A 23,011-nucleotide genomic window follows, 5' to 3' on the forward strand; every position below is an offset into this window, starting at 1 on the left:
AGCAGCTCAAGAGATTTCTGGGCTCTCCTAGGTTCTGGGCGCCTGCCCTCAGCCCTCCTGAACCAAGGGCATGACCCAGAGCGGGTGTCCAGCCACTCCAGTCCCTGGTGTCCAGGACCACGGCTGAGAAGGGAGGGACTTTCCCGCTTGCAAGAGGGTCACACCCTGATACCGACAGTTCGCCCGGGTCCGGGCAGTGGGGCCGCGCGGCCAGGGTCCCCGCGCGTGGGGCGGCCGCGTGGGTCAAGGTCCGGGGCGGCCGGTCGGTCCCTGCGGGGCGGGCCGGGTGCGCTCCCCGCGCCGGGCACCAGGCGTCGCCTCCGCTCCTCGCTGCGCCGGCCCCCGCCCCCGCCGCGGAGCCCGAGCCAGCGGCGCGGAGGCGGCGGCGGCGGCGGCGGGGACCCGGCCCCACAAATTTCCTGCTCGGCGGCGGCGGCGCAGGCGGCGCCCGGACCCCGCGGCCTCCGCGCGTCCCCACGAGCCTCCTGCGCGCCCGGCGGGGACGGCGGGGACGGCGGGGCGCCCCGGAGGGCGGCGGGCGGGCGCCCCGGGAGATGCGGAGTCGCCGCGGCGGCGGCGGCGGCGGGATCGGCGCGAGCGCCCCGGCTCCCAGGAGGTGAGTGCGCGCGCGAGGGTGCGCGGACCGGGGCCCCCGCGAACCCCTGCGGGTGGCCGTGCGCCCGGGGCGGTCCGAGCAGGCCGGGGACACACCGCCTCGGCCGACGCCGCGGGAAGGAGGGGCCGCGCCCGGGTGCAGGGTCCCCGACCGGGTCTCTGCCGGCCCGGGAGCGCGCCCGGTGCCGGCGTCTGGGGGAGCGCGCGACCCCGGCCATCGGGCCCCCCCGGGGGGGGTACCCCCCAGCCCAACTTGGCGACCAGGTAGGCAGCTCTCTCGGGCTCCCTCTTGGTAAACGGACCAGCAGAGTGAGTGTGCCTGCGGGTGGCGATGGCGACAGGGCGATGTGTGTGAAGGCAGGCGAGACCCAGAGGGGGTGCCGGCGCGTGTGTTGGGGGCTGCAGCACCCAGGGGTCAGACCCGAGCCTTCGGAGAAAGTGACTCCGAGTTGCAGCAACTCCGCGAGCGGCATGGGCTGCTGTCCGGGCGCCCCTGGCCTTCCCAGGGAGGGCAGGGGAGTGGGGTGCCGCTGTGGGGCTTCAGAGATGCGGCAGGGTGCTCTGGGGCAAGTGGGCACTCCCCTCTGGCCCAGGCTGGCCCACGGTGTCCGCGGGGTGACCTGTCAGAGCGCCTGGGCCCGAGCGCAGCACAAAGCCAAGCCTGCCAGCTCCCCGGGACCATCTGGGAAGGGCTGGACAGCCCCTCGGATGGAGAAGCAGAGCCAAACCCGGAGTGATCACGCTGAACTTGACCTAAATTCCTTCCTGGCTCGGCAAGCCTTTCTAGAAAGGTGAAACAATTATACTTGCAGAATTATGCCATCATCTCAGATGAGGACCACTCTACCAGAGTTCCCACCCGGGAAACTCCAGGAAAGAGGATTGTGGCTCAATTGTGCTCTAGAGCGAAAGGTGGTGGGGCAGGATGACAACCAGCAAAGGCTGGTCAGGTGTTTCAGAAGTTCCCTATGCCCCTGTCCAGCCAGCTCCTGACCCTGGGTGTCCCTTGACCTGGGGTACCTGGAGGTCTTTGTGTCTCAAAGGTCAGTGAAATCCTGATTCTGCAAAATAAAGACCTATGCCTATTTCAGCTGTGGGTGGGGTGGGATGGGGCGGGTGAAGGGAGGGCTGAGCCTTTGCAGAAGGAGAGCTCTCAGCCAAAGGAGGATGCAAAGGGGAGGGCGTGGGTGTCCTGACTGCTGCGGTCACTCAGCCTTCGTGGCCTGGGGCAGCCCTCTGTGTGCAAAGAGCATTGGGAGTCCAGGCTTTCTGAGGATAGGCTCAAAGGCTTCTGGGAGCAACAGGCCAGGTGGTGACATGGGACAGGCCCTTCCCAGATGTGGCGCTGCCTCTGACCGTGACCTCTGGCCTTTGTTCACTGGTGTCAGCAATGCTTGTGAACCAACCATGTCCCCCCACCCCACCCCGGAAACTTTCTGCATGTCAGCAAGAGCTAAGATCTAGATTTGTTCCTGTAGAAGGCCGGGTCGTTGGCTGAATCCAGATGGTTTTAGATGTAAAACCGTAGCCGCTCAGCGCCCCTAGCCACGTGGGTGGTAGGCACTGAATGAGGAGGTCCCGTGACTGTCACTGGGAGGCCTCTTGTGGAGGCGCAGAGGGTGTGAAGCTGCTGGCAGGTCCACAGCCCTGCGCTGGGGCCACTTCTCAGCTTTATGGAGGGACCTCCCCCAGCCCCGAGATGACCCGGCCGGTGCCCCAAGGAAGCCAGTGGACGCCTTCCGGAGCTCCGTGGCCTCATGCTTTACCCCTCCTGTCCATCCGGGGTGTGTGTGTGTGTGCGCAAATCATCCACCCAGAGAGGGGCTGCAGTGGCCATGGGGTGGGGGCCCAGGGTCCATCAGAGGGGGCGTGTTGAAGGCAGATGTGTGAGGAGTTGGCCGCGGTTGATGGTTGGTGGTGGAGCTGAAACGTGGATACGGGTCTCCTCTATGCTGCGCTTGTCTCTCCTGCAGCATCGCTCCAGGCCAAGCTGCCTGCTTTTAACAAAACTCCCTCCTTCCAGGTCAGAAGCATGTCCTATCCTAGGCCAGTCCTCTGCAAGTCCCAGGCTCAGGTGCCCACTTGACATTTCTTCTGGGATGGCAAATGCCCCCAACTCAACACGTGTCAAATCACACCTGTGACCTCCCACCCAGCCCAACACTGCCTAATGTTTCCTTTATCCTTCTAATCACACCAGCCTCCATCCTGCTGTGGAAAGATGGGCTGGATTGTTATTTCCCCAAGGAAAATGCCGTGTTCTCAGCACCCAGCCAGGCATCTGACAGGAGGTTCTGGTAACTCATCAGTGGACAAATGGAAACATTTTAGGAACTGGTCTGAGGATGTAGAGACGTTTGTGTATTTTTAGGGGATGTCTGTTGTGGCTGATAGGCAGCCACCTTTTTTTTTTTTTTTTTTAACATTGATGGAAAGAGAAGAGACGCCTGCCTAGGGACCAAACAGCCAGTGCTTCTAGAGATGCTGAACGTACTTGCTAAAATGACTGTCTGACTTGGACCAAAGCGACTTCAGATGACCTCCCCAGGAGGCAAGTTGCAGAGCAATGGGGACACCATGGAAGTCCCTTTCCTTCCTTTATTTGACACGTCTTTTCCATTTATAATGTTTGAGTTACCCTTATAGAGGTTCTGCTGTCAAAACAGGAACACATATATCCATTAAGATAAAGACTGGCCTTCTTAATATTTGATGATCACTGGGAAAAACTGTGTGTTCCAAGTTCACCTTCACTCCTTGCCTTGGCATCCTGCCTTCTAGTGAACCCATGGGTCCATGCTCCCTGAAGGCACCCCCAGGCTTTCTAGATCCTTGAGGGTAGAGCCTGCTCAGCCTCCTAATCTGAATCTCCTTCCCCCTTATCTCCATCTTTGGGACTCCTACCCATACATCAAGGCCCGCTTCAAATAGCCCGGGTCTCCACAAAGCCTTCCTAACCCCTCTGCCTAAGGTCATTAGTGTTTGCAGAATCCACTCTAACGGATACATAACATGCCTTTTGTATGCCATCCAAAGTGCTCGTTCAAGTCAATGCAGTGAGATATGCCAGTTAACTTTATTTTTTTTAGTGATAATTTGAAGAAGGATGTAAGATCTGTGTGATTTAGTATTCTAATCTCATAACGTGAACTGTGCGCCTTGAACCAATCCATTCTTTAACACACACCATTGACTCTTGAATGTTAGAGTGGTCTGGGAGGCGGAGATGCAATCATTTATGCACATTAGCCTGTGTCCACGGGCTGGATTAAACCAGGCTGTGTGCAAGATGCAAGCCAGCTGAACCGGGGTCAAGAAGCAGTGTGATCTAGAACTACGGTGGCCCCAGGGTCAAGAGAAGGACTTCTTTATTCTAGGAAGTAAAGGCTGTGAAGCCACGGACTTCCCCCCAAACCCTCAGAACTTCACACTTCTTTTCTCCGGAGAGAGACGCGTGGCACTGGGCCATCTCTGAGCCCCTCCTAACCCCGGGGTGCTGACCGATTTCACACTGTTCACTCGGTCCAGGTGCTGCAGTGCCCCCCAAGCCCCCGACCCCATCCACAGCTGGGCTGCCTCCCATTGCTGGGTCGTCACAGGGGCCGCGTCTCTGTCTGCTCTGGGTGCCAGGCCTACCCAGGGGACGAGTAGGCTCATAGGCACATTTAGTGTGCTGCTAATTTTACCTGCTGACCCCAGACACACCAGCAGGCTTCTCTGGAGAGTTAACTTCTCACTTTTTCATGTCACTTACATTTTTCTCCGATAGCAGAGTGCTGGATGACCTTCTAGATGGATGGGGTTTTAGATCAGCTGTACCAGAGGTGGAGGGGTTTCGGTGAATTTCACAGATGCAGATTCACAGTTGTGGGGGGCAGCGTCTGCTGGGTTTGGGCTAAGAGAGCCCTCGTTTGGGGATTACCATGCTGGCTTTCTTTGCTTCTCTCGGTCTGGCTGCTGTTCCCTACACCTCGTCCATCAAGGGCTGCCCCACCCAGGTGTTCAAACCCAGGAGTTTTGATGTGGTTCGCAGCCTCTTTGAACTCACACAGCTCCCAGCTCAGAGCCAGAAATGCGAGCCTGATGTCTTTCTTTCAACTCCTCAGACACTTCAAAGGAGTTGTCGAAGCTTATGAAAAAAAAGTTTTTTTTTCAACATTATCTTTCAGAAAAGCAGCATATCCTTTTATATTGATCTCCAGAAAATAAGAACCAAATAAATATATTTTTTCAATGTGTGTTTTAAATATGTTTCAAGTATAATCAAGGACCCCAATTAGCGCATCATTGACTGTAGGCATTAGCTTCTGCACAAATCCCCCAGTCAGTGACGTGTTTGTGTAGCCAGTGGGTGTAACCTGGATGAGATAACCAAAAAAGGGACCAACGTTTTCTTTCTCCCTGGAACAAATATAAACTCCATTTGGGGACAGAAGGGGAAAAATTATCCTTGGTTAGAGAATTCCATGGACAGAGGAGCCTGGCAGGCTGCAGTCTGTGGGGTCATGCAAAGAGCTGGACATGACTGAGCAACTAACGCTTTCACTTTCACTTTTCATGAGCTAAAAACCAGAAGCGATTTGGGCAAGCGTTTGCTGTTATGTTTATTGGGTGGGGAATGAGGAATTGATAGGAAAGCTAGTCTGGACCCTGGGGCTGGGCTCCAGCAGCAGTAAGTGTGATGTGCTGGAATGAGTGTTGAGCGTCAGCCACCCTCCTCCGGCAGGTGCGTGGCTGTATCATCCTCCCAAGGGATGAAGGATGCTCGCCAGGTATCCGGAGCTCCCAGAATAGCCCAGCTTCTGAGGGAAGTGGACAGACCCCAGAGTGCACCAGGGGAGGAGGCTTCGTGCTGAGGTCTCTTCCCTGCTTGCAGTCATTTCACTCCGTCTGAGAACCAGCAGTGCATCTAAGCCCCGGGCTCCACTCGTCCCTGGGAGGCGCCCAGCCCAGGGCTCAGAGCACAGACTGGACCAGAGGGACAGGGTCAAGGCTGGGGCTCCGGGCGCTGCGTTTAGGGGTGAGTGACTTAACACACCTCCCAGTGTGATCCTCCCTGTTTGCAATGGGCGCGATCACACGTCCCCGACAGGGCTGTCATGTGGATGGATTGCTGTCACCTGTGGGAGCCTTCCAGGGGGTCACGGCACTGCCTCGTGTCCAGGCTCAAGGTGACCTGAGCTCTGATCTCTGTTCGGATGCATCTGCTGTGTCCTCAAAGCAAGTCTCGCCACGTCCACTGTCTAAGACGCAGGTGTCATTTTTGGTTATTAATGTCCTGAGATCTATTTGGTCATTTCCAACCAAACATTAGTCACTGATATTTGTACTTGAGAGCCAACGAGTTCCATTTTTCTCCTAGGCAGGGATTTGTGAATGTCCCTGTCGCCTAGCTACTTGGTTACAATGTGTTGTTCTGAGTGACCTTTGGACTCAGCCTTTTAATTTTGTCCCTTGCCCCAAAGGGACTTGGTGTTTTCAGGCAGTGTCCCTGGGCTGGGGCTCCCACGGGTCGGCTCGGCCGAGTTCAGTTGGCTTCCAGCAGACTTGGCCCTGACTGTTTGGCCAACGTGCACGAGGGCCCTGGGAGTTGGGGGGCGCAGAGTCTGGTGGGTGCAGGCTCCTGGCCCAGCAGGCTCCCCGTTAAACTGTGGGAGCTCCGGCCTTGCTTTCTGCTCCCGTTCCAAAGGCTGGTCTTGAAGTGGGGCACCCATTTCCGTGACTTGATGTCATAGGCCACCCTACCCGGCTCTGCCCTACCCCACTCACCAGTCTGTCTGGATGCTTGTCATGGAATAAAGCTTTTCTTTTGTCATTTGAAATATGGCTCAGGAGGGGCTCTGAGGATACCAGGGTCAGTTTTTCTTACAGTTTTCCCAGGGCTGGCCTGCTCGTAGCCATTTCATACTAATGCACTTGGTACAAAGCAGAGAGACAGAGAGACTCCGGTACTGAGCTTTTATCTTCCAGTCGTCATCTAAGGAGGCCTCCAAACTCCCTTTCAATCCAGAATGGGAGGCCTGGATCTAGGTACCTGTAGGCAGGAATTAAATTCCAGGGTGTAGTCTCAGATGGTTTCAGAGAGCAAAAGGGTGACTTGTCACTCCCTTTAAGCAAGGCGCTACCAGTTAGACCAAGCTCACTGAATCACAGAAGGAGAAACTCTCACAATCCCAGGCGTTGGGAATCAGTGTGAATTAACCAGAAGCCACAATATGTGTGTCCTTTTATGACATTCAAGGGTTTGCAGGAACTCAGTTTGGGCTCCAAAACTGTTGCCTTAGGGCACTTGCTGGGCTTCCCTTGTAACGCAGTAGGTAAAGAATCTACCTGCAGTGCAGGAGACCCGGGTTCAATCCCTGGGATAGGAAGATCCCCTGGAGAAGGAAATGGCAACCCACTCCAGTATCCTTGCCTGGAAAATCTCAGTGTCAGAGGAGCCTGATGGGCTACAGTCCATGGGATCGCAAAGAGTCAGGCATGACTGAGCGACTAACACTTACTTACTTAGACACTTAAGTGCTCTTCCAAGGAGATTAAATATTTTAACTTCTTAACATGTGCAAATAAACCCATCTTAGTTGCGTTAAGATGTTGGCTAATCAAAAGAAACTCTCCTTTCCAACCATGTTATTTTAAGTCGTCTCAAAACCTGCCTGGTTACTAATAAAATGATTCCTTGTGATGGACACTTTTCTTCAATAGGTGGTTTTTCTGGCTCTGAAAGTGGCCTTAGTTTTATAAACAGCCAAACATTTAAGTCCTGGACATAAAAATGCTTTGAAACAGTCACCCTGTCCTTCAAGTTCAAGTGCAGTTGGCTCAGCACCCTCTCCTTCTGAGCTTTTGGCAGCACTTTATTAAGTGCATCAGTAATTCAATAAATTACTTTTCAGCCGTGTTGCGAACATCAGCTAAAGCTCAGTCATGTATTGGAGATGGTATCATTCTGCTCATTTAAATTCCTTGGAGCAGAGTCCTGATTTTGGCTTAGCATAATATAAAGATGCAAGAGCCAGAAATTTAATAATTTTGCACAGAATTGTGCCAAGCTAGGCCTATTCTTAGCCAGCCAACAATATTCTTTCAAAGGATCTTTCTTGGTTTTCATCAAATGTGGGTAGTATTGGAAAGTAGTCTGTAAGGTGGGATGGAAGGGACAAATGGAGATGTAAACATCTATTGAGTATCTGTGGTATACTCAAATTGGGCTTAACACTGGCATTACAATGCAGTCACGACACCTGTCCTGCGGGCGCCCTGGCGTCCAGTAGTCCCCAACCTTTTTGGGACCAGGTTTCCTGGAAGACAGCTTTTCTGTAAGTGGGAAGTGGGGAATGGTTTGGGGATGATTCAAGGGCCTTACATTTACTGCGCACTTTATTTCTGTAATTATTGCATCAGCTCCACCTCACATCATCAGGCATTAGATCCTGGAGGTTGGAGTCCCCTGCCCTCCACCCATAGGAGGGCAAACTTGATCGTTTCCAGGGCGTATATAATGTAAGCATGGCCACAGAGGCAGAGCACAGTTGCTGCGAAGGGCTTGTGAAGTGGGGCCTGGAAGAGCTTCGCCAACGAGCAGGCATCATTTTCAAGAATGTTTGCTTGGCAGCCAACAGGCCTAGAACATTCCATACAGAGGGACTTCCTTGTGCTTGCCCAGCGGTGAGAAGTGGCATGACCTCTCTGGGGAACGGCAGGTGACTCAGGGGACCTGGAGCCCAGGGGTGAGGAGGCTGGAACCAAACAGACGGAAGAGCTTGGCCTTCTCCATCCCCTTACCAGCACCTGGGCTCTGTCTAATATGGACTTTAAACTATGCCACAAGTGCACTGATCCATGAGACAGAAAGTGACTCGCAGACAGAGAGAACAGCCTGGCGCTTTCTCAGGGAGAAGGGGGTTGAGGGAGAGACGGAGTAGGAGTTTGGGGTTCGCAGACGCCAAGTATTATTTATAGGATGGACAATCAGCAGAGTCCTGCCGTACAGCACAGAGAACTGTATTCAGTAGCCTGTGATAAATCATCATGGGAAAAAAACCTCCATAAAGAAGTAACTAAAAGACAACGCCAATTCTGCCCTTTTTGTTTTAGGCTTTATCTGAGGTGGTTGGGGACCCACATGATCCCCCCGTTTAGAGCCCGAGGGCGATGCCTGCCCCGCTTTGAGCATCCTAAGACTTGCCGGGGTCACGATGCCCATTCCCGGGACCACGTCCCGACTCGGACCGAGCCTCTTTCTCATGTTCTCATGAGAGGTAGGCTGACCCCTTCGCCTCCCTCCCGTATCTGACCCCCTGGTCATGCTTTGGGGTCTCAGGAAATGGAAGCCCCTCATCTACTTCCATCACCTGAAAGCCCAGCCTATCTGTCTGTTTCGCCAGGAGTCGAACGTTCCTGCCCAGCGGAGCCTGGAGGGGGGCGACTCCTACCTCACGCCCAGGCCTGCCTCTGCTGTCCGCCTGGCCTACGTCTCGCCGGCCCAGCCCTCTGGGTGTGGCTTCTGCCTGGCCAGCTGCAGCCAGGCGGTATTTCAGAAGGCGGTCAGTCACACATGTTCTTCTTGTGCCTGGCAGGCTTTTGTTTAGCAGAAGACTTATTATATGTTGTATTAAAATGCACATCCTGAATGAATGGGCAGTGCCGGGCAGAAATCAATGACATCAATCCTAGTTACTGTACTGCATAAAGGCTTTTCTTCCTTTTTTTTGTTTTTTGTTTGTTTGTTTGTTTCAGTATGGCAATGATCTGTAAGTGCTGTACAGAGATGGCACTTTCTTTCGTGACCGGTATTCTGGAGACTGGCGCAGCCAGGCTCCATGTGCTCTCTGTTTCCAGGCCCCCTAGGTGGGGAGTGTGGCCGTGCTTCCCGGGGTGACTTCTGAGCTGATGGCCTGAACGACAGAGTGGGGATGGCTTGGCTGTGCGCGCGTCACTGTTGCCTAATCGATGGCAGCAGTGTGTGTGGAGACCTGTGGAGTGACTGGCGTCTGGTCACCTGGGGTTAGCCCCTGTCGCCTCTGATACGGGCCATTGGTTAGGCTCCCGTGAGACGAGTCCCTTGGTCTCCCTGGAAAGGCGTGGCCCCCGGAGCCTGAGCAGGCTGTGCCTTCTGCCATGAGCCCCTTGCAGCCTCCACTCTGAGTTTGGTTGAGGGTCCGCTGCGCTCCCCGCCCCCAGCCAGGGTGCCTGTCCCCAGGATGCTGGTGCGTGTGCCACCGCCCTGCCGTCACCACCCTCTCCAGGAGGGGGGTCCTGGTGGTGGGGCAGAGGAAACGACTTCCATGGCTGATGTGGCTGTGGCCTCCAGGGCCACCTGTGGGAGGGTCTGCTAGAGAGTCTGGACCTCAGGGTGCTGCTCCACCTTTCTTCCACCCAGCCCCACCCTCCGCCCGGAGTTCCGGGGGCCCTAGTGCTGAGAAAGGTGTGAGGTCACTCCGCAGGCTAGGAGAGGCAGGCTCCGTGTGATCAGGGATCTTGGGGTGTCAGAGACGGGAACACAGTTCATCTCACGAGGGGCCTCACGACTTACATAACTGAAGGTTGGGAAAGCGCGGCATCCAGTGGTTCAGCGTCACCGTCAAGGCCCCAGCGCTTCCTCATTCTCGGGACAGGCTCTTCCTCCTGTGTCTCCAGCAGCCTCGTATCCATCATCCCCACAGGAGAGAGCCCCACCCCCTGCCCGAGCAGGTGAGGCCGTGGACTCCAGAGTGAGTCTCCTTGGCTCTGATGCACCAGGCCTTGGTCACTCGCTACCCTCAAAGCTTGCACTTTGGGGGGCAGAGTTTGCCCTATTCTGATTGTCCAGGCTGGGGCCCTGCATCCTGCCAGGGGTCGGGGGTGGAGTAGCTCCTCTCAAACCACTGTACCCTTCGGGGGGAGCAGCTGGGGCCTTCAGGGGAAGGGAAGAGGGTGGACCATGCAGGGAGAGGAGGAGAGGATCCCTAGGACCTACCCAGGAATGGTCTTAGAATTAGTGGGTGGACTTGGGCTCCATCTTGGGCTGGGGGACGCAAAGAAGAGTTCTGAGGAAGGGAAGCGCTGATGATGAATGTGTTCTGGGGGCGGTTGATGAGGGGTGGGCAGGGGGCAGGAGAGTCTCTGGGTGGTCTTTTCTAGTGAGGCCATGCCTCTGAGTCACAGGGCAGGTCCCAGAGCTCCCTGCATATCGTGAGGTCAGGAGCTGCATTTCTTACAAAGCTCCCCAGGGAATCCCAACCTGTAGCCCGGTAGAAAAAGTCAGGGGCTTTTTCAGGGGCCCAGGAATGAGGTCAGGACTTTCCGTGGTGGCAGAGGGCAGTGGGTGGCACCGTGGCTGCCCAGGCAGGTGGAGAAGAAGCACCAGTGCCTTTCAGGGCTGACAGTGGGGTTGAGGTGTTACCTGGTACCCGTGGCTCGCAGGACCAAAATGGAACCATCATGGGGAGGGCACCAGTCCTGAGTGCTGCCCTGAGGGCGGCTGGAAACTTTGGGAATCTCCTTTGTTTGCGTTCTGCTCCTCTTTCAGTCCTGCTCCAGCCACTTCCATCCTAAATGAGAGCTCTTGGACAGACTGACCCATGACGAGTGTTGGGGACTCACTGGGGGCCAGTTTCAAGTGTTTCTTCTTAAAAGATGACAGTTTCAGAACGAGGAGGACTAAGCCAAGTAATCATTGGAGGGTTGGTTCCTGGCAGTGTGAGGGTGATGGTGGTGATGGTGATGAGGGTGATTGTGGTGGTGATGAGGGTGACTGTGGTGGTGATAATGGTGATGGTGGTGGTGATGAGGGTGATTATGGTGGTGATGAGGGTGATTGTGGTGGTGATGTTGGTGATTGTGGTGGTGATGAGGGTGATTGTGGTGGTGATGAGGGTGATTGTGGTGGTGATGAGGGTGATTGTGGTGGTGATGAGGGTGATTGTGGTGGTGATGAGGGTGACTGTGGTGGTGATGAGGGTGACTGTGGTGGTGATGAGGGTGACTGTGGTGGTGATGAGGGTGATTGTGGTGGTGATGAGGGTGACTGTGGTGGTGATGAGGGTGATTGTGGTGGTGATGAGGGTGACTGTGGTGGTGATGAGGGTGACTGTGGTGGTGATGAGGGTGATTGTGGTGGTGATGAGGGTGATTGTGGTGGTGATGAGGGTGACTGTGGTGGTGATGTTGGTGATTGTGGTGGTGGTGAGGGTGATTGTGGTGGTGATGTTGGTGATTGTGGTGGTGATGAGGGTGACTGTGGTGGTGATGAGGGTGATTGTGGTGGTGATGAGGGTGATTGTGGTGGTGATGAGGGTGACTGTGGTGGTGATGAGGGTGATTGTGGTGGTGATGATGGTGACTGTGGTGGTGATGAGGGTGACTGTGGTGGTGATGAGGGTGATTGTGGTGGTGATGAGGGTGACTGTGGTGGTGATGAGGGTGATTGTGGTGGTGATGAGGGTGACTGTGGTGGTGATGAGGGTGACTGTGGTGGTGATGAGGGTGATTGTGGTGGTGATGAGGGTGACTGTGGTGGTGATGAGGGTGATTGTGGTGGTGATGAGGGTGATTGTGGTGGTGATGAGGGTGACTGTGGTGGTGATGTTGGTGATTGTGGTGGTGATGAGGGTGACTGTGGTGGTGATGAGGGTGATTGTGGTGGTGATGTTGGTGATTGTGGTGGTGATGAGGGTGATTGTGGTGGTGATGTTGGTGATTGTGGTGGTGATGAGGGTGACTGTGGTGGTGATGAGGGTGATTGTGGTGGTGATGAGGGTGATTGTGGTGGTGATGTTGGTGATTGTGGTGGTGATGTTGGTGATTGTGGTGGTGATAAGGGTGTATAGCAGTGGTGATGGTGGTGGTGATGGTTGGGGTGGGGAAGGGCGTTCCTCCCTGCCGCTGTGAGCCCCAGGAGACTCATAGTCATGTACATACATCCATCCACTCATCCACTCAGTAAATGTGAATGGGAGAGACCTACTGGGTCTGGGGCTACAATGCTGAACAGAATGCACTGATCCTGCCCTTGCAGCCTTTACCTGGGGCCCGGGCTCCTGTGTCTGTCTGTCTGTCTGTCCATCTGCCCCCAGGACTCCCCTCAGAGGCCAGTGGCACACAGCTCAGCCTCGTTCAGGAGGCCATGTGTGGCCAGGGGGCCACCCCGGGGTCCTGGCGTCACCCCTGCGGGACCAAGAGGGCCTCCCGCGCCTGCCTCCCTTCCTGTCAATCAGGAGCAGCGTGTGTTCACGGGGGACCCCATCTCTACTGGGTGTTGATGGCTGAGTGACTGTCCCTCCCCCTCACCCCACAGAACTGCAGTTCTGCCAGGCTCTCTTTCAAGAGCCCATCTCTCTGGCAGTGAACCCAGATTCCTAGGACTCTGTTCCTAACCTTAACGTCTGAAGGAGGCTGGACTCTTAAGGCCAGATGGGGAGAGTGGCAGGGCCACCCAGTAGCCTTGCCCCCTCCTCCCCACTGGGCTCTCACGTTTCCCTATCCTCACTTCCACCCCTGGGGCTTCTTTTTCCCAGAACCCAAGCCCTCCTGAGCTCGCCCTACTGCATCGGGGACACTCACGCTGTGGAGTGAGGACCCACGGGCGGCAGGGCTGTGGCCTCGTGCCTTGGGCAGCTTTCCTGCCTGCTGCACGCCTGCCCGGGCTGGCGGCCCTGGGAGCTGGCACTTCACCGCTGGTATGCCATTCCTTTGAAATGAGTAACAGCCAAGCTGGTCCAAGAAATGCCCATTGTTCCCTGCCTGCTGTTGTCCAGTCTCCAAAAAATAAAAAAGACCCGATTGCCTCATCATGTGAGGAGGCCAGGGGGACGGACTTCCGGGAACGGGCCACCCCCCACCCAGGGGCCGTGGGAGAGACCCTGCCCACAGGACCACAGATACCCAGGGCCGAGGGCTACAAGCCCGGGAGAACCGAATACCAGAACAATTTGCCCAATTGCTCCTGACTGGAGAATCATTTTGAATTAGTCCTAATGGCTCCATGGAGAGTTTCCACGTTGGGAAAAATTCTATCGAGATACCCTAGTGTTGGAGTCACGGTCTTTCTTTAATGCAAAATTCAAACAACATATATTTCACTTCCTGTTGCCTCTGGCAGAGTCTGGATGAACCTGGGATTGGAGCTGACCTTCAGGTGGGGTGCCCGCTCCTTTGCCCTCACCCCACCCAGCCTGATTTCTGGTCGGTAGGAGTTTAGCCCCTTAATCGAGCAGCACAGATCCGGATAAAGTCTGTGTAAACGCGGGGCTGTCTGGTCTGGCTGGAGGGGAATGTTTGCCTGCAGGAGGCTTAAGCTGGAAAATATCCATGACAAGTACAAGGAGCCTTTGGGTGGAGATTTAAACACTGTGTCAAGATGCATAAAAAATACAATTAACCATGGTGTGAGGCGGGCCATGTCTCTGGGAAACTGCGTGTCTGAACAAATCAAAGGAACATGTGGGAACGAACTCCTAAGTGTTTTTATCAAGAAAGAGTTTGGGCTGGAAATGGCGCTGAGTGATAGGGTCACTGGAGAAGGAAATGGCAATCCCCTCCAGTATTCTTGCCTGGAGAATTCCATGGACAGAGGAGCCTGGCGGGCTATAGTACATGGTTAGACGTGACTGTGTGACTAACTTTTATAGGGTCACAGACCTGGTTCTTCATCAGGAAGGACAAGGGAAGGGGGACAAGGGAAGGGGGACAAGGTGTTTTTGAGATGTGTGATTTGGCACATGTATAGTTTTTGGTGGCTCAGTGGTAAAGAATCTGCCTGCCAATGCAAGAGATGTGGGTTTGATCCCTAGGTCGGGAAGATCTCCTGGAGAAGAATTTGGCAACCCGCTCCAATATTCTTGCCTGGGAAATCCCATAGGCAGAGGATCCTGGCCAGATACAGTCCATGGGGTTGCAAACAGTTGGACAGGACTGAGTGGCTAAACAACTATTGTCAGTAGGATTTCACCGTCAGCCTACAGCCAGTCTGTTCCCCTCTGTCCCCTCTGTCCAACTTCCCTTTCTGTGTTCAAGGGCTATTTCATGACCTAAGCAATAAAAACTGCAAGATTAACCAGGACAGTGTGGGTGAGATGTTCAATAGGGTCCCATTTGGTTACAGAACATGGAAATGTTGGCTCTGACCCACTCATCTTGGTGCTTTCATCTTCCCTAAAAACTATTGACAGTGTATCATTTTTACATCTAGAAGTAATGGAGCATTGGTACAACTGTAGCTGAGCTTGCTAGAAAGTAGCTGCTCTAATGAATGAGCAAAGCCAGAAAACCTCCGCCCTCAGTACCCTTGCTGTTTTAAGCAGAGGCCTTCAGAGGAGTCCCTGGGCTACTTTGCAGTGCACACTCCTGGGCACTGAAGATGTGGTTCTGTGAAACAAGGTCTGTGCCAAATGCAGCCTTTGGCATAGACTTCAGTTTTCCAAGCTCCGGAACAGAGTTGGCGATTTTGTCTCCTCTCACCTGTCTGAGGGGCTTCTCCAGTGGCTCAGCAGTAAAGAATCTGCCTGCAATGCAGGAAACACGGGTTCGATCCCTGGGTCAAAAAGATCCCCTGGAGGAAGAAATGGAAACTCACTCCAGTGTTCTTGATGGGAAAATCCCACAGACAGAGGAGCCTGGTAGGCTACAGTCCATAGGGTCACAGAGAGTTGGAAACGACTGAGCAACTGAACGTACACACCTATCTGAAGCTAGCATATCTGAGGCTTGGCTGGAAGACCCACTTCCATGGCTGGCAAGCTGATGTTGGCTGTGGGTTGGAGGCCACAGTTCCTTCCCATGTGGAGACATACAAAGGACCACTTGAGCATCCACATAAGGGGCAGCTGGTTTCCCCAGAGACAGTGGTCCCAGAAAAAGTGAGGCAGAAGTTGAAACAAGACCTAGCCTCAGAAATCACAGGGTCTTTCCTGCAGTATTCCATTGGTCATACAGGTTAGCCCCACTTATGCAGAGAAGAATGACCAGCCCTTTCCAAAGAGTAGGTATTGGTTCTTGTTTTCAATCATGAAGTCGTGTCCAACTGTTTGTGACCCCCATGGGCCAAAGCACACCAGGCTTCCCTGCCCTTCACTATCTACCTGAGTTTGCTCAAACTCGTGTCCATTGAGTCAGTGATGCCATCCAACCATCTCATCCTCTGTCATCCCCTTCTCCTCCTGCCTTCAGTCTTTCCCATCATCAAGGTCTTTCCCAATGAGTTGGCTCTTTGCTTCAGGTAGCCAAAGGATTGGAGCTTCAGCTTTAGTATCAGTCCTTCCAATGAGGAAGGTGTTGGTGAGGAACCTTTATACTTTTACTATCCTGGGTGTGTTAGTTGTGGCTTTTAGTTGTAACCACACAGAATTGAGAAAAGGAACTGGCAGAAGGTTACAGAGTGGTCCTTGGAATCACTGGGAAGGCTGGATAAAGTTTCAGAAAAGGGGCAGGGCCCAGGCTCACAGTCTGAACTGCAGTCAAGGCGGGGCCACCGGAAGCTCTCAGAGAGGATGTGGCCTGTGGGGCTGCTGGGCCTTGCTGCTACTGGACTCTTGCAGCTGCGCCCTCTGCCCGTGGTTTCGGGACTTCCCTGGATCCATGGCTCACCCTGAAGAGTCAGTCCTGGTAGGGTTGATGGAACTGGGCTGCAGGTGCTTGGAGGGCGGGGTGTTGGTGGGATCCTGCGCTGGGAGGTGGAGCGCTTTGAACCGCCGATGGTGCACCTAAGAGGGATGCTGAAAAGCAGGAGGAGCGTTGAGGCTCCGAGGGCATCCCCAAACACTGGCGTTCATGCTGCAAGGTTTGCACTGAGCCAAGGGTTATTTTTGTCTCCAAGTACACCCTGTATTACATATTAATATATTCCTGAAAAGTTATGTTAATTTGCATCGTGGTTTATATACACTGGCTAAGCTTAATACCTTCTAGAAGTCTGTAGATAATCCTTTTGTAAAGCAGCTAATCCTTTTAGGGAACAAATAATCACTTCGTAATGATTTTTTTAAGGTCAAGACTCTGCGTATTGTGTCTTCTCAAGGCAGAGGATCCGCTCAGGTTTCCTCTTTTGCTCATAGTGAGGGACCATGACAGCTTTATGTGTAACTGTTAGCAGTGTCTCATGCTGTGCGGAAGAAAAGAGCACTGAGGGTTTGTTTGTTTGTTTTCTTCATTTTTCCTTCTCTACTGTAATTGATTGTCTTCTGGAAGGAAGCATAGGCTATTAAAATTTTTAAAGAGCTTGTTTTTATTTTGTTCTTGCCTACAAGGCTGTTGTAACATGAGCATGTTTAGTGGTGAACAAGGGAAGAAGCAAGCATTTTTAGTTGTTCTGCCTGGGAAATTAGATTTGGAAAATTCACCTTTAATGTTAGTGGTTTTTTTTTTTCCCCCTTCTGTGGGAGGCTTCCACATCATAGCAGGAAAATTTGATTCCATTTCCAAGAGCTGTATTCAGGTTTCCTGGTTAACTGGGTGCAGGAGCCTGGACAGGAGGGGTGTGGAGAGCAGGGCAGAGACATGGGCACAGCTCTGCGGGGACCGTGACAGGTTCCGTGTGTGCAGAGGAATCCGGGTGGAACAGGAGCAAGGAGAGCCATCGGGTGAGGAACGGGGTGGGAGGCAGTCAGGAAGCTAGTGTCGGAAGCTACTAGAGAGACGAGAGATGCAGAGAAAAGGGAGAGACACTGGAGATGGGAGAGACACTGGAGACGGGAGAGACAGTGGTGACGGGGGGCGGGGCGGGGGGGAGACGCTGGAGACGGGGGGGAGACGCTGGAGACTGGGGGGATACGCTGGAGACTGGGGGGATACGCTGGACACTGGGGGGATACGCTGGAGACGTGAGAGACGCTGGATACGGGGAGAGACGCTGGAGACGTGAGAGACGCTGGAGATGGGGAGAGACGCTGGAGACGGGGAGAGACGCTGGAGACGGAGAGACGGGGAGAGACGCTGGAGACAGACAGCTGCCATTCAAGTGCCCCCGCGTGCCACATGTGTCCATCTGCTCTTGTCTCCATCCGCACAGAGTAAGGGGAACAGGAAAGCTGGGGCGACCTCCACCCCAGGGGGATCTCTCACACCTGTAGGGAAGTGACACGTATGTTACTACATCAGTAATGATGCTAAAGCTGAAACTGCAGTACTTTGGCCACCTCATGCGAAGAGTTGACTCATTGGAAAAGACTCTGATGCTGGGAGGGGTTGGGGGCAGGAGGAGAAGGGGACGACAGAGGATGAGATGGTTGGATGGCATCACTGACTCGATGGACGTGAGTCTGAGTGAACTCCGGGAGTTGGTGATGGACAGGGAGGCCTGGCGTGCTGCGATTCATGGGGTCGCAGAGAGTCCGAAACGACTGAGTGACTGAACTGAACTGAAGACTGATTCAGCCCCTTTTTTCCTCCGGAGTTGGGACCCATCAGTGTCATTAGTGAACACTCGAGGAGGCACTGACTTCTGTTTTCAGAGATTGTTATTAAAGCATAGATTCCCTTTTAAAATAATGTTTTTTTTTTTTTTTTTAAAAAGAACAACAAAACATTAGACCCTGGAATCATACTCCTTGTGGCAAGATGCCCCCTCTAAGAAGGCACAGGAGGATGGAGTGGATTCACTTCGTGTCGCTGAATTCTCTTAAGTTGAATGTGCGTAAGATGTCAGCCCATCTTATGGTTAGCAAAACTAAGCCTTGGACAAAGGACATGAGTCGTTCAGGGCCCTGTCCCCTAGAAGGTGGCAGAGCTGGGCTTCCATCCCAGGTCTGTCGGCTTTCCGAGCAGGGCCTGTCGACACACAGGCAGGAGGGGTTGTGATGAGCAGAACAGCTTGGAGGAGACGTGCCTGGGAACCTAGGGAGCTTGTGTTGAGCCTCCTGTAATTCCGGATGAACATCCTGAGATGGCCACCCCTTTGGATAAAAGATGTGGCTAAAGAACGTACAGTAAATAACATTTTTCAGTGGGTTATTTTAGTCTGTATGTCAGAATACAAATGATTCTGATTCTGTGGTGGGACATAGAGTGAATTACTTTCCTGATTTAATTTTACGTTTAAGTGCGTGCTAAGTCGCTTCAGTCGTGTCCGACTCTGTGCGACGCTGTGGACTGTAGCCCACCAGGCAAGAATCCTGGAGTGGATTACCGTTTCCTTCTCCAGGGGATCTTCCGGACCCAGGGGTCGAACCTGTGTGTCTTACATTTCCTGCATTGGTAGGCAGGTTCTTTACCACTAGTGCCACCCGGGAAGTGATTACTTTTAAGAGCGAATAGCAATTTCCATTAATCTGGGTGCCTTTTAGTGTGTAATTTATTATGATTATTATTTTGCTATTGTTATTTAAATGGATTTCCCCATACTTTTGTATATATTTTGGTATAAGAAAAAGCACCATCATTTTTTTTGGCCAAGAAAATTAATGTACTCTGCAAAAACTATTAGAGGGAATATTGACTTCCTAATACAATAACCCTGAATTGCTTCCTCCCTCCAAGATTCGCAAATTACGTTAGTGGTAGCCTTCAGGTTTATACTTAGAGCAGAATTTCAAAAGAAGATTTTTTGCTGTTCTTCACTCATTTTCTAGCCATTCTCACACAGCCATCCGAACAAACTTTAAAATTCCTTTCATTTCACAGAGAAAGTGGCCTCTCCTGTTTTGTTTATCCAGTTCTCATCTGTGCGCCCGCTTCCTGGCCTTCTTTCCCTTTCAGTAAATCGTGTTTGGTATTGACAAGGCCATTTTGTTTCCTTAGAGCCTGGAACTTCTAAGTGGGAAGGAAATAGGTGAAACCTTAGTGCAGATACAGCAATTCTTTAACCATTTTTAAATGCACATATTCTCATCGGTTCGTATTGATTCCATGGGGCCTTCTTTCGGAAGCGTTCCAGTGCCAATCCATTCCCCTGTTTCATGCCTTTACTGGTTTTTCTCTGTGTACCTAGAACCGATTGTTCTGGGGGTGTGACAGATTTGTGTGCTGGGTTAGCTCCACACGCATGTTTATGCCGAGTCTGTCTACAGTCTGAGTAAATAGGAAACATCTTACTCTGAGTACAGACTCAGAGGTGTGGACTGGAAACGTGTATCCATCTCTGAAATAACATTTTGGAAAGCACAGTGTTTGGTAGATAAGGGCTGTACTGAAGTCACAGGAAAAAAAAAAAAAAAATCATGGGACTTCCCTCGTGGTCCAGTGGTTAAGACTTCCTGCTTCCAGAGCAGGGGGCCGGATTCTGTTCCTGGTCAGGGAATTAAGATCCGCATGCCATGTGGCATGGCCAAAAAAGTTAGAAAGAAAGAAATCGTGGCATTTGATTTCATAATGTTCTTTGTCCAGTCTAACTTTCATAAGTGAACCAAATGCTGAGGGCAGTATTAGAGGTCAGTTCAGTTCAGTTCAGTCGCTCAGTCGTGTCCGACTCTCTGCGACCCCATGAATCGCAGCACGCCAGGCCTCCCTGTCCATCACCAACTCCCAGAGTTTACTCAAACTCATGTCCATCGAGTCCATGATGCCATCCAGCCATCTCATCCTCTGTCATCCCCTTCTCCTCCTGCCCCCAATCCCTCCCAGCATCAGGGTCTTTTCCAATGAGTCAACTCTTCGCATGAGGTCAATGTCACTGTAAATCAGCTTTCACACTGAAGAACGAAAATTAACTGTATAGTCACACACAGTGACATGCCTGTTAAATACAGAGATTGCTTTGAATAGATTTATGCATTCAATTTGTTTGCAGTTGTCAAAACCTCATTAATTGTAAGCCCAATGGCATTGTTTGCTGTTTCAAACACATGTGCTACTTAATCTTAAAAGCAAAATTAAACCTTGGATTGGTATACATTTCAAGTTACAACTGTAAGCCATTGTATTCGGGAGGAAGGAGTTGAATATGCACTGTAAAATAAAAATTAGAAGATGCTTTGCATTCATGGTGATTTATGTAATTAGATTCTGTCAACTGTAATTTTTCAGGTTAATTATTTCCATGGTATATGTCATGTAAATAAAGTTATCAATCTTGATTCGTGTTAAAATTATTATATAAATCCTTAGTATTAAAGCCATAAGATGCTGTGCTGTGCTTAATTGCATCTGATTCTTTGCAACCCCATGGACTGTAACCCACCAGGCACCTCTATCCATGGGGATTCTCCAGGCAAGAATGCTGGAATGGGTTGTCATTTCCTTCTCCAAGGTATCTTCCCAGCCCAGGGATCAAACCCAGGTCTTCCACATTGCAGGCAGATTCTTTACCATCTGAGTCACCAGGGAAGCCCAAGAATACTGGAGTGGGTAGCCTATCCCTTCTCCAAGAGATCTTCCCAAGGAATCGAACTGGGGTCTCCTGCATTGCAGATGAATTCTTTACCAGCTGAGCTACCATGGAAGCCCCAATAATACAGTTATTAATCATGATTCATGTTAAAATCGTTATATAAATACTTAGTGTTAAAACAACAAGGTATTTTAAGTAAATTACTCAGAAGTATGAGTTGTATGGTAAATAGGTAAAATTTATTTTTGTAAAGAAATCAACAAAGATGGATATTTCCCTTGTTTAACAAATATAGGTGTTTATCAAGTCTATACCTGGGCCAGGTGCTGGGGACCGCAAGAGCAAGCAACCATGGGCACTGCGCCCAGGAGTGCTGATCCGGCACGGCATTTCCAAAGGGTTCTCTGGTGACTGCATCCCCTCCCCACGCGTCTCTGCCAGGTGTGGTCAGGTGCGCTGAGAGCTGTAGGTGCGGCAGGTACCACTTCGGGAGGTGTGAGGACACCAGCAGGTTTCCCAGGTGGTTCCAGCACTAAAGAGCCTGCCTGCCAACGCAGGAGACATAAGAGATGTGGATTCGATCCCTGGGTCGGGAAGGTCCCCTTGAGGAGGGCATGGCAACCCACTCCAGTATTCTTGCCTGTAGGATTCCCATGGACAGAGGAGCCCGACGGACTACAGCCATGGGGTCGCAAAGAGTCGGACACGACTGAAGCGAGGCAGCACGCATTTCCAAACAGTTTTGGCCATAGGGACTGTTCTGGTAACATCCCTGAGCGTGTTGGTCTGCACTCTGGGATTCTTAACCTGGAGTCTCCTGGGAGTCGATGGATAGAATTCAGAGGGTCTGGAAATTTAGATTAGGGGGGAAATTTACACCTTTATTTCCATATAATTGGTTTCCTTTGTCATTCCTCACATCTTTAAACATTTTTTTTCGGGGTCGGAAGAATATGTATGTATATATATATTTTTAAATTTATGGTTAATTTCTCTTTGTTATTGAAATAGGGTTGATTTACAATGTTGTGTTAATTTCAGGTGTATAGTAAAGTGATTCAGTTACACATATATATTTGGGGGGGATTTTTTTTTCCCTTGGAGATTATTACAAGATACTAAGAGTTCCCTGTGCTGTATAGCATGTCCTCGTTAATTATCTCTTTTATAGACAGTAGTGTGTTAATGTTGATCCCAAACTCCTAACTTGCCTGTTTGCTAACCATCCCTTTGTTATGTCTGTGAGTTTATTTCTGCATTGTATGTAAGTTCATTTGTATCATTTTTAGATTTCACACAAAAGTGATATATGATACTGGTCTTTCTGTGCCTGGCTTACTTCACTTAGGAACAATTAAAATTTTTTTTCAAACTTTAAAAGGCACTCTTTTTGGTGTACAGCTGCATGAGTTTTCACAAATGCATAGAGATATGTAACCACCACCATCCAGAAACAAGCTTTGCCTCCCCAACTAAAAACTCTCCTGGGCTGTATGTTTACAGATTCTCTAACTCCACCCCTGACTCCTGGCAACCATTGATCTGTCCTCCATTCCTAGAGTGTTTGCTTTTCCTAGAATGTTCTATAAATAGAATCAGACAATATGTAGCCTTTTGGGTCTGGCTGCTTTCACTTAGCATATGGGTTTAAGAGTCATTCTTGCTGTTGAGTATATCAATATTGCTGGATAGTGTTCTATGTATGGATATACTCTTGTGGTTAACCATTCTCCACATGGGGTTGCATTTGGGTGGTTTCCAGCTGGGGGCACTTATAAAGAAAGTAAGGCTTGCCTGGTGGCTCAGACAGTAAAGAATCTACCTGCAATGCAGGAGACCCAGGTTTCATCCCTGAGTTCAGAAGATCCCCTAGAGAAGGAATGGCAACCCACTCCAGTATATCTTACCTGGAGAATTCCATGGACATAGGAGCCTGGCAGGCTACAGTGCATAGGGTCGCAAAGAGTCAGACATGACTGAGTGATTAACAAACACATTAATAATATGGCTGTAACATGTGCGTATTAGTTTCTCTGTGAATCTAGTTTTGTTTCACTTGGATAAGTAAGCAGGATGGGATTGCTGAATCACATGCGTGTAACATTATTAAAAAAAATAAAAAGCATGTGGTCCTCCATAGCGATGTGCTATTTGCTT

General features: G+C 51.6%; 1 protein-coding gene across 6 annotated transcripts in view; it reads left to right on the forward strand.

Moving 5' to 3' along the window:
* The first annotated feature begins 417 nt into the window (after window positions 1–417).
* PTPRE (protein tyrosine phosphatase receptor type E) overlaps window positions 418–23,011 on the forward strand; it is a 184,224-nt gene continuing 161,630 nt past the window's right edge. For 2 of the 6 annotated variants that reach the window (XR_011564340.1, XR_011564341.1), the window contains exon 1: window positions 418–616. Coding sequence is in view for 2 of the 6 variants with exons in the window: in XM_070781095.1 (XP_070637196.1) it covers window positions 555–616 (62 nt within the window). In the remaining 4 variants the exon portion in view is untranslated. The remainder of the gene's footprint in view (window positions 617–23,011) is intronic. The other 4 variants (XR_011564339.1, XM_070781095.1, XM_070781096.1 and 1 more) reach the window with 3 other exon arrangements.

This window comes from Bos indicus, chromosome 26 (assembly GCF_029378745.1).
Source record: "Bos indicus isolate NIAB-ARS_2022 breed Sahiwal x Tharparkar chromosome 26, NIAB-ARS_B.indTharparkar_mat_pri_1.0, whole genome shotgun sequence".
In the NCBI taxonomy this organism is placed as follows: Eukaryota; Metazoa; Chordata; class Mammalia; order Artiodactyla; family Bovidae; genus Bos; species Bos indicus.